This window comes from Ambystoma mexicanum, chromosome 4q (genome assembly GCF_040938575.1).
Source record: "Ambystoma mexicanum isolate Mex_15411 chromosome 4q, UKY_AmexF1_1, whole genome shotgun sequence".
NCBI lineage: Eukaryota > Metazoa > Chordata > Amphibia > Caudata > Ambystomatidae > Ambystoma > Ambystoma mexicanum.
In genome coordinates this window covers 857,697,512-857,709,536 of record NC_090928.1, presented here as the reverse complement: position 1 = coordinate 857,709,536, position 12,025 = coordinate 857,697,512, and the positions used below count along the sequence as shown (strand labels likewise).

Genomic DNA, 12,025 nt, shown 5'->3' with positions numbered 1-12,025 from the left:
ATCTTGGCAGTGGAATCTATCTCCTAACATAATCAAACATGGTCTAGTGTATAGTGAAATGGAAATTAATCAACGAATTACCATCATGAAATGAAAAGAATGACATTAAATTAAATGATTGATCCAATATGATACGGATCCTAAATGGAATTTAATTGGAACTAAATGACTGTGTGACATAATGATAGTGATGTTATTTTCTCTGGTATTATTTTACCCCATTTTAATTACTTGTATTATTATCCATCTATTTCTATTTTATTGGAATCATTGTTGTTATTGCAACCGCATAGAATTGCACAATATTGTATTGTTCAATTGCACTTTACCACTTTACCACTGGGGTTTAAATGTATTAAATACATTATATGTATTTGTAAAAGTTCATTTAAGAACTAAAAACAAATAAATAAATAAGAACTCGACTGTTACCTCTTTTGGACAGAAGACAATCAGATCAGACAGCAGCTGCCATTAATAGGTTGAAGGGAATGTCTTTACATTTTGTAAAGTGTTAACAGTGGTATTGTTGGGAGCCCAAGGAATAGGAGTTTTGGGGCCTGCCCTAGGCCCACCAAGTCAAGGGGTTGCCCGAGGAGTTATCCCTTGTGAGAGTGAGAGTGGTATCGAGGATGGGGCGGACATTGTATTGAGTAGGGCATCAGTTTTTTTAATATTATCTCCCTCAAGGGTTGAACCCAACCCGACCCCCATGTGTTGTTGCCTATTTTCATCAGGGAACTCAGGATGTGCCCCATCTCCTGGTTTCCGTGACTTCTTTTGTTGTGCAGGTTGCCTTACGCTCTCTTCCTTTGCAGTTAGACTGTGGGGCAGGGGGCATTGAGTGCTCCCACCCTGGCTTAGTGGTGATGGCCAAGCCAGTGGGGCAGGGCCTAAATAACACCAGGGCTACATATGTAATGGGTTTTATGTAGCCTCACCCTATTACAGGGACGGATCAGAGTGCAACAAGCACTGCTTATAATAACAGGATATAATCATATTGGTGCCATTAAAAGGCTAGACTATTAAGGGCACCGCTAGAAGGATGTGAGGTGAGAGAATACTGAAGGTTACATGTTGGGGTGAATCTGAAGATGTCCTCCAATTGCAGCTGAAATTACGGGGAGTTTCCAAATAGTCTGGTTAGGAAAAGACCAAATGAGCGTAATTTGTAGTGCATTTTTATAGCATCACCATTATTTCAGGTGTGCAAATGTAAAAATGTCTGGGCGTGAGGGATTTCATTCCTTGCACTTTAATGCAGACAGGGGTCTGAAAAGACAAAAATACGTTTTGCACTTTGCTCTGCTCCTGCGGCATGACAGGCCAGACAGAAAGCAGAGAGTCGCAGAAGAAGTTTAACCCTCGAAATTGGGGAGAGCTGGAAGCTACAGCTACCAGGAGCTACATTTGACTACCCAAGCAACTGATGCTGAACAAACACCCCTATGTGAATTTAACTCTGTGCATTTGGGACAATCTATAAGAAAACATTAGGGCAGATATATGCGTCATTTAAAGAATAAGGGGTCCTGAATAATGGACAAAAGGATATGTTTGCATTTTATAGAGAAATCAGATTTGAAATGTTTTATTTTTTAGCTCCACGTTCCCCAGAAGCTGGGATGGACTGGCCTATGGAGTTTCCTAGTAGGCCTCTGCACCTTGGGCCTCTTTTGTGTGGGATTTCCAAATGTTCTCATAGGTTGGGCTTGCAGAAAATGTGTAATATGGGGCCACTTTGAAAGCTATTTCCAGGGCATCTTTTGGTTCCCAGTCCACCATTGCCCAGAAGTAGCTCCTGGCCACTGGTTAACGCGGGATACCCAGGAGGTGCTTTTAGCTCCTGGTTATCCCGTCTTAATTTCGATCCCTGACCCAGTCCCCTCTAATGAAGAATGACACATGCTTACCACTCCCATTACATACACACACACACAGACACACACACGTTGCTTGCGCACCCAAACTACATACGCAAAGGCATGTGTGCATGCGTCTTCATTTCGTGTATCACCCTCATGCAAACTGCGTGCACGTACCTTGTACCAAAGCGATCCATCTCCCAGCGTGAGGTCTGCGTCGTCCCAGAAGACTGCCAGCATAGCTGCGCCCTCATCTCCCGTGAAGCCATTTTTGAATGGGTTAGGATACAGGTACTTTGCATTTATTTCAAAGGACTGGAAGACAACGAGGCCATTGTCTGAAAACTGAAGTCACAAAAGTTGGTCAGCATATTACATGTATTCTTTCACAACAATTACATTAAAACATCACTCTGAAGTGTTCTGTGCGCCGTGCGCATGTAAAAGTATGATTACAAGACACAAGGTGCAGTTGGTTCCTAGTGATTCCATTGACAGCCAAACCATCGACAACCATACCATTGACAGAAAAAGCATCTAAAAAAACCATTGAATGTATTTTCTTTTTAAATGTAAATGGTGGGGTTCCCCTGTCCCCTTTTTTAAAACATTAAAACACATTTTTACTAAACTAAACCCTTTACCATTTAAAAAAAATGCATTCAGTAGGTTTTTTTCTGATGCATTTTTTTCAATGGTATGGTCTGTCGATGCTTTGGATTCGATGCAATGACCGGATACCGGTGCAGTTATGTTCATACATCTAGAACACAATGGATGTATCATTAATAACCCATATTGGTTCTCGAATTATTTCGCAAAGCACACTATCTCGCAGTATTATAATATTAATGTAATGTATTACAAAAAGTGCAGTTTTTAATGTGCAACCTGAAGCCTTACACTGCTGCTTTGCTTCATCATCCTGGAATTTTCTGTTGTGGTTTACTGAGTTGTTGACATTTTGCTTGAACAACTCTAAATGTTGGCGCTCCACAAGGATGTCATCCTGAATGTTTTCCCCAAGCGACCCCACATTTCTAACGGCAAGGGACATCCATGAGGAGTCCACCTGGTTGGTGTCAGTTTCTGTTGTTTTCATACTACACAAGTGGTAATATGTGGTCATGGCGTGCACGCTTGGGATCTGAAGTAGCAGGACCAGTGTTGGTCAGTGTGACATGGATACCATATCATATCATATGATATGATATGATATCTTATTTATATCGCGCTCATACACAAGTGTTTCAGAGCGCGACCAAGCAAAGGGAGGGGATCCAGGGAGAACAAAAACAACGATCTTACTAGGCCCGGTGACATTAAGAACACGCAAGTGCATGGAAAAGGGAAAAGGGGCAAAGTGTGTGGAAGGGGGAGAAGTGGAAAGTGCGGAACAGAGGAGAGAACAGAATAAATAATACATGGAATAAATAAATAAATAAATAAATAAATAAATAAATAAATAGATAAATAAAGGCAGTGAAAAGTGGTAGTGCAGCCAGCAAGTGGCAAGTGCATGGTTAGTCAGATATGATATATCTGATAAGAGCAGAAGAAAAATGGGGGGCTGTATGGGTACAGATACAGATCCCAGTGCTAGGGGTGGCCTGGAGGCAGTGCAGGAGGGAGGCAGGGTGAGCAGGTACCTGGGCCAGAAAACAGAGAGTGGCTAGGTTCACGATGCCGAGAGAGTACAACAGATCAGCAGGGGTGAGGAGGGGCAAAGGCAGAAGCGAAGAGGAAGGTCTTGAGGTGCTTCCGGAGCTGAGATGGTTTTGCTCAAGTCTATCAGAAAATCTGAGAGGATACAAACCTAGCGAGGCTCCCTGGAAAAAATCCATACAAAGTTGTTTGATGAATTGGATTCTGCTGCGCAGGTGGTAAAGGATGAGTAGGGGTAAAATGGCCCACTCAGCCCTCACACTTCTACCAACCAAAACCCAACACAGTGATAAATGTAAAACAGGTACAGTTAAGAGATGTACCTCCTTTGCCTTTTGTGGTAACTTGGGCCAGGGGGAAGGCTTTGCTCTTAAGAGGGATGTGAATGTGATCCAGTAGTGACCAAAACAATACATTAACACAGTCCAAAATAAAGGAAAGGTCCAATCAAGGTTCTATAAAAAAATATAAATTTTAATTGAACGCACCATCTGCAATAGAACGAAATAGAAAACACTGTTCAAAGCACCACCCCTGTGCAAGAAAAGGGAGGTAGCAACAGACTGAAGAAAGTAGCCCTCTGATATGATATCATAGGTTATGATATGGCATTTATAACGTGCCTATATGCAAGTGTTTCAAGGCGTGACGAGGCAAGGGAGGGGAACAAAGGGAGGATGGACAACGATCCTACTAGGCCAAGGGTCATTCAGATTGCGCAAGTGCGTGGGAAGGGGGCAGGGACAGCGCAGTACATGGCAAGGATGATAACAATAAGTGCAGTACATGGCAAAGATGATAACAATAAGTAAGTAGCTGACGGCATGTGGCAAGTGCATGGATAAGTGTGGACAACAGGTGTCACGGGCTGGGAGGGGGACTGTGGGGATACAGAAACAGTCCCCAAAGAGCGGGGGTTGCCAGGAGGGCAGTGCAGGTGGGAGACGCTGGCGTGGGAGGACCTGGACCAGAGATCAGAGGGTGTCCAGGTAGCCAATTCAGTTCCAGTTACAGCTAAGAGGTTAGCAGAGGAGAGGAGGAGAGAAGGCTGAAGCAAAGAGAAAGGTTTTGAGGTGTTTTCGGAACCGGAGATGGTTCTCCTCAAGTTTGAGTAAGGCGGGGAGGCTGTTCAAGAGGGATGCACCAGCCGAGGAAAGAGATCTACCACCAACTCGTTGCTTGGAGAAGCGACTGACCCTGAGGGAGTTGGAGGCGGATGAGCGAAGGGCTCAAGAAGGAAGATATTTAGGAACAGAGAGTTGAAGGTAAAGAGGCCCCAGGCCCCAGAAGGCCTTGTGGACAATGCAGAGGGTTTTGAACTTAATCCTCGCCGCCACTGGGAGCCTGTGCAGAGATTTTAGTCCTGGGGAGATACGATCCCTGGGCTTGAGGCCAAGGACAAGTCCTGCAGTCCTGTTCTGGATAAGTTGCAGAGGGCGGAGAGTAGAAGCAGGCAGATTTAGAAAGAGGCTGTTGCAATAGTCCAGCCTAGAGAGAACCAGAGCTCTGGAGACAGTGAGCCTCTGGGGGAAGGTGAGGAAAGGGACAATACCTCTCAAGAGTTGCAGCTGGAAATGTGACTTCTTGGAGATGTCAGAGATGTGAGGAGAGAAGGAGAGTGTGGAGTCGAAGATGACCCCAAGGTTTATATCCTTGCAGGTGGGAGCAGGAAGAGGGCCAAGAGAGGCGGGCCAGAGAGCTGCAGGGAAGGAGGGAGTGGGTGTGCCGATAAGGAGAATCTCAGTTTTATTGGCATTAAGCAGAGGTCATTGGTGGCACACCACTCCTGTATAGCAGACAGACAGTCAGAGATGAAGGAGGGAGAGGAGGTGGCCGAGGGTAGCCTGAAAAGGACCTGGGTGTCATACGCATAACACTGAAGGTTGGTGCAGAGACCGGCGATGATGTGAGCAAGGAGTGCAAGGTATTGGTTGAACTCTGAGCATAAGTACATGATTGATATGCAAATATCAACCACAGCAAGGATATGTCTTGGTAAAAGAAGGTGCTGAGTTGGCCTAACCAGACTCTAGGGCACCAGTGGACCGAGGGGCCATTTTGTGGTGAGAAGTACTTTGTTCGGTTCTTTGATGGGATGACTGTGTCAAACGTTGATGCACGTGGATCAAGCTTAGTTCGGCATGTTGGATTGTGGGGGCCCAAGTGGCAAGCGGGCGTTGAGTAGGGACAAATGCGGTCGCTCTGTGTGGTCGAAGATGGGCTTTCAGTGATGCACGCTGGGGTGGGTCCAATGATCTCTTCACAGTTAGCCCATGCCGAGACCGGCTTTAGCTGCTGGCAGGGGCCGATGTGTGATGCTCCAGCGCTTCGAGTCAGCGGGCACCGGTTGTCGAAATGGTGATCTTGGGGGTGTAGATGTGCGGGTCAGTGAGGTGGCCATTCAAGGGCTATCTAGGTTGAGGTTGTAACCCCTGGCCAGAGTCGGCTTGTGACCTCTGGCCTTTTGGATCGGGTCCCGGTATCCAGCATTGAATTCGGGCCTAGCAAGTCACAGCCTCAGCTTGGGCATGATGCAACCTTGAGCTGGTTCGAAGTGCCAGCCATAGTTCAGATTGGTGGAGAAGCGCAAAAGCCAGTGCCAGTATCTTCCCTCTTGCTCAAGTTGTGGTGAACACAGAGCAACCGGTTTGATTTGGCAGAACAAGAAGCTTCAGCTGGTCTAGTCCTCTGACTGCTCTGAGGCCCACTCAGAGGGGTTTGAGGAAGGAATGTTCCATTCAGGGTCTGCTCTCCCAACTGTTGGAGATTCCAGTGCAGAGTGGCAGGTCCTTGTACACAGCAGAGAACACCCACAATGAGCCCGTGGAGTGGGTAGGGGGTAGAGCTCTCCTCTGCCTTGGATGGCTCTTTCTTCACCCCAAGGTGACAGCTTTGAAAAGTGCAACATTCCCAAAGGGGGTCCAGTTAGTTCTTCTCAGGTGCTTCAGAGCGAATCATTTGAGTGTCTTGAGAGGATCTGAAGAAGGGGTGGAGACCACTTCTTTTAAAGGCAAAAGTCCCCAGGTGATTGGACTAAAGCAAGCCTGCCTTAGTGGTCCAATCCCTGTTCTTGAACGGAGTGGACTTTACCCTTCTGATGTCACACCCAAAGTGCCCTGCTCCAGAGGAAGCGAAGGGGACAGGAAAGAGAAAAAGAGACAGAGAAAGACAAAATGATGGAAGTCTCCTTCCATTGACCAGAGCCCTCCTGCCTACTATAATCCCACCCCTTTGCCTTCCCACTATGAAAAAAGGTCCTTAGAGATGCAGCACCCTAGTGTGAGGCCATTCCTTTACAATGGGTGTGCTTCTTCAGGCATGGGCCCAGGACAGCTGCCTGCTGTGCGACTGTCTCTGAGGGAGGGTGTTACCTGCCCTCACAAAGAGATCCAAGAAGAGGTCCGGTCCTCCAGCTTCCTGCCCTGCCATTTGGCAGTATCCACCCAGCTGATAAGAATACACATCACCCTCCAAAGCAGAGCTGACTCGAAGGAGCTGACACATGAGCGATATCCATTGGGGTTTTGTGGTGGCCATGATCATAAATCGTGCCATGCACCATGCCTAAAGTCAGGCATAGCTTTATTTTAGAGTTTACCCTGCTACCATCATGGATTACTTATTATCATCGTAGTTTTGATATGAGGGCACATCTTAAATGCCGTCACTGCGCTGCAGAGACTTGGTTGTCTCTGTGGCTGTCAAGTGTGCATCTTGTGACCGTATTTGTTTATTTTATTTTATTTTGATATTTGTTATACGCCCAAACCCAGAGGTACCACAGTGTAGGTTACTTTTGAGATTTGATTAATTACAGGACACATGCAAGCAGTTACATAGAGGAGAGAAAGCAAGTTACATGACATTGCAAAAATGGTTGTACATTTCAGCCATAAGAGGTGATAAGAGAGTGCACTCGGTAAGGTACACTGTGCTTGTGTGAAATGGGGTCTAGTTGTATTGGTCAAATAGCCATGTCTTAATCCGTTTTTTGAATCGCTGGTGGGATGATTAATTTCTAATATGAGGGGGGGATTCCAGAGCTGTGGAGATACTACAGGGAAACTCGACCCACCTTCCCTGCTACTATTGAATCTGGGAACAATCAGGGCCTTAAATATGATTCTAGCACGTATGAGGAGCCGGTGTGCTTCTTATCTGGTATTGGAGATATGTTAATTTCGTTTAATGCCAAAAGCTGCTTGAAGGGCTTTGTTCTGCAATAGTTGTAATTTGGCCAGATTTGTATTAGTACAGCCTAGTGAAAGAATGTTGCAATAGTCTAGCTTTGATACAAATGAGAGCTCTGGCAAGGGTGAGAGTTTTGTGGGGTGAGGAATTTACGGCTAAGTGAAATCAGTTTGGAAGTATAGGCCGTAGAGGATGAAAGGGCATTGATTTGTTTATACCATGGATAGGTTAGCGTCTAGAGGGATGCCCAGAGTTGTTACCTGTTTGAGGACTGGGATAGACCTCCAGTCGATTGATGATGGAGGAATAATCAGAGAGCAAAGATTTCAGGAGGGCGGGGAGCCAATGATGTGTATCTCTGTTTTATCATCATTTAAGCAGAGGCTATTAAGTGCCATCCAGTTTTGAATAATCGCACAGATTTCATTAATAGTGGTCAAATCTTGCTTGATAGGGATCAATATTTGGGTATCATCCGCAAAGTTGGTATAGATGACACCAAGGGAATTAAGGGCTGAGAAGATGAGTTTTGTGTAGGCATTTTAAAGGGTAGGGGAGAGGCAGGAACCTTGAGGCACACCTAGGGGAACTGGAATAGGGTCAGCAGCATCTTTTCCAATGGTGACTCTAGATGTTCGATACGATAAAAAGGACTTAATCCAGTGGGTGGCATCAAGGGAGAAGTAGACATTTTCAGATAATGTAGTACACAGTTTGTCATGGTCCACCAAATCGAAAGCCACTGATAAATCTAAGAGGAGGAAGATAGCCATATTCCCAGAGTCTTGTATTTTGCCCATCTGGATCTTCAGATCTAAGAGGGCTGTTTCAATGCTATGCTCGGCTCTGAAACCAAGTTGTTTGGCTCCAAGTAAATGGTGGCTTTCCAAGTAATCTTGTATTTGTGAGTAGGCAATTTTGTCCAGTATTTTTAGTAAAAAATGGACCATAGTGATGGGCGTTAGTTAGTGGGAATGTAGTGGTCCAAGGACGGCTTTTTGAGGAAGGGGGTTACCCAAGCTGCTTTGATACTAGGGGGGAAACAGTTGGTGGAGAGTGACGCATTGACAAATTTAGTGATTGTGGGAGATAAAATAGGTGCACATAATTTGACTAATCTAGCAGGGAAACTATCTCCAATACAATTCGAATTTTTCAGCACGGCAATGGTAGACAGTACCTGATCTTCAGTGACAAGCGGGAAATTTGAATTGGGTGATAGAGTTGTTAATAATTACGTTAGTTGTTTTCTTTTGTTAAGTATCTTCTCTTGGAGCATGGTGATTTTATGTGTTAAAGCATCTTGGATGGTAGTGCACCATATTCTGTCAGAGATCACAGTGAAAACTGGTGCGATGGGAGTTTCTAATTCTCTGAGCATCGAGAATAACTCTTAGGAGTTTGAGGAGGCGCTAATGATTCGGGTGTTGAATGAGTTAGCTTTAGGACCTACTACTGCAGTTTTGTACGTTTTAGAGGCTGCTCGAAGAGATGCAGCCGATGTCAGTGAAGGGTTCCTTTTATGCGTGTGTTCTACTGCTCTTTTTTGTCTGTGCAGTAGAGTGAGATCTTCATTGAACCAATGACTAGTGTGTTTGGGTTTCAGGGGTAGTTTTGAGATAAGAAGATCTACTATGTCAATGGTCGTAGAAAGGAAATTATGGTAAAATGTGGCAATGTCATCAGGGTTGGTCCCTGTCGAGGGGAGGGTTTTGAGTGGTTCAGATAGATTGAGAAAAATGTTTTCGAAGGTGAGTCTTCAAGTATTTCTAAATGAGATTAGAACTTGGTTGGTCTGTGCAGGTGCCAGAAGGTAATCGGACCAAGCAACTTTGTTAATATACTCTAGAGTTACGCTCACATTGAGGATTATAATCCAATCTAGTATTCTACCTTTGGAATGAGTGGGTGCATTGACAATTTGGGTGAAATGCATGTCTTGAACGACTGAGGCGAATGCAATTGCTTTATGATCTGCGGAGTCATTGTAACCTAGATGCAGGTCTAAGAGGATGATAAATTTAGTCTTGGGTTTGAGAAATGGAGTCATGAGTAGGGGGATATCCAATTCAGGATGGTTAGTATTATTGGGTTGTATATAAATGATGAGGAAGTTGATAGTTGTTTTAGGGTCATTGGTAAGTTTGAGCAGGAGGAGTTCATAACCAGGTAGGGCATCAATGGGGCAGATTGCAGCTACTCCACCTCCTGACATGTTGTGACGATCTGCTCTGAGGATGCTGTAGTCAGGGGGTATAGCTAGAGCAAGGAATGGGCCAGAAGCCAGGTGTAACCAAGTTTCAGTAACAACTAAGAAATCTAGATGTTGATCCATTAGTACATCATGGATGTCTATGGCATGAGCTCCTCATGAGCGAACATTAATTAGTGCCCATTTGAGGTTAATGTTGGTGTCTAAGCTACCAATTAGGTGATCTGTGATCATGGTATTAGCAACAGTTTCTGTGTGTTTGTTAATGGGTATGTGGTTTTGGGAGGCCTGAGGAGGTGGGGCGGGGGGAATGAGAGGTGGGTGATCAACCAATGTGGAACAGTGGTGAAGTCTCAGTCCAGGCTGTAAGTCATTTGAGTCTTGGTGCCCCTAGAATAGGCATCGTGGTAGAGGGAGGACAGATAGGGATTCTATTCCTGAGATGGATGCGTCTGGGGATGCCTACACAGGGTCTAGTGGAGCCTATGTAGTTTGAGGTGTTATCTTGCTGGATGGGTTGTCTAAGTGGGAGACACTCTAAACCATGAGTAGAGCAGGTGCTGCGGATCAGACAACTATTGTAGCGGTGCACAAGTACACTATGCTTTTGGCATGGAGTGGACAGAAATGCTACTCTGGTTAGCTGATTATCCTCTCGGAGATGGAATTACCAGCATCATTTGGTCTGATGGCAATTCCTCATAAGTTAAACATGCTAAGCACCACTAATTGTGTAAACGCTAAAATATTAGAATGGATAAAACCCTGTGATTGCAGTTGGGGCTCTGGCTCTCCCCCACAACTCCCCATAAGTATGGAGAAGACTTATACACATCCCTGTTAATGCATACAAGAAAGGGACAGAATTGAAGACAGAGCATTGCCTATTATCCTGGAGAACTGAGCATCCTATGTACCATGGTGAGACCAGAACAATTTTTTATCTCCTTTGCTCCCAATACCGGCCAATGACATGACCCGACTTCTGGTACAGAGGACCTGTAAAAACCAAGATGCACTGCGGCTGGTAGAGTCAGACACCTGCAACTGCAAAGGGGAACCAGTTCAAGCTTGCTGTGACACTCAATCATTTGCCCTCACCTCCATTGCATCCAAGGAAGTAACATGTGGTACCTGGTGCAGATTCCCTGTAGTGTCCATACTGTTCTGGGATAGGTTCATATCTGTTGTTCCATGCAGGGCGCTCTCTGGATCATCACCATGACCAGGGTCACTGTAGCCATGCAGATGCCAGGGTTTACACTGGAACCCAGAAATAACGCCTCATCTCTGCCTTGACATCTGCCAGTCCCTTCTCATTGGTTTTAATACTAGAGACAACCTTGAAGGACCTTTCAAGAATTGAAGCACAATGTCTCCAGTACCCAATAGGCCTGTACAGAGTGAGTGCAACAGAAGAGGCAAGCATTTTAAAGTTCTGGCATGTAAGCAGCTGGAGATGTCTGATTGCAAGGCACTAACCCAAACATTTTACAATTGGCATCCGACAAGAGAAGATTGGCCCTGAGCACTAGTTACTGTTGACATTTTTGTACTGTTTTTCCCAGGGGTCAATAAAGTGGTTGCCGTCATAACAGCATGATGAAGATGGTAACAAATGGTCATGAAAGCTCTGGGAGGCTAGCCCAAAAGATAGGAGCGTTACTGCGGACAGGGAAGGACCTTTACAGACAATTCTCCAGCTGTGAGTGTGAAGGGTTTATTTAAAGAACAGTGGCCTCAGATCTTCTCTAAATTGCATAAAGTATTAGGCCGCACAGAGTTTGGAAGGGAAACACTGCATGTGCCACAGACCGATGAAGGAAACACATCAATTACCTTTGTATTTGTGGTCCTAGCAAGAGATGTAGAGGATGTTGGTATCAGAGAATCTGATTGTGTGGATTCTGTCTGAGTATTGTGTTCTGTAACTATTTGGGGGGAAAAGCCATGAGTCGTTGTGTATACAAGACAAAGTACTTTTAAATATGCTTTGGCCATTAGCAAGGAAAGTCTTCTCCTAAATAGCCACACTGCCCAAATGTCTTTAGATAGTCCTTTGTCATATAATTATGATTATAACTGTTGG

General features: G+C 45.0%; 1 protein-coding gene across 2 annotated transcripts in view; it reads right to left on the bottom strand.

Moving 5' to 3' along the window:
* The window catches only part of LOC138468025 (fibrillin-2-like), a 691,910-nt gene that overhangs the window by 461,801 nt on the left and 218,084 nt on the right, over positions 1 to 12,025 (bottom strand). For both annotated transcript variants that reach the window (XM_069608420.1, XM_069608421.1), the window contains one exon: positions 2,046 to 2,213. In XM_069608420.1, coding sequence (XP_069464521.1) covers positions 2,046 to 2,213 — 168 coding nt within the window. The remainder of the gene's footprint in view (positions 1 to 2,045; positions 2,214 to 12,025) is intronic.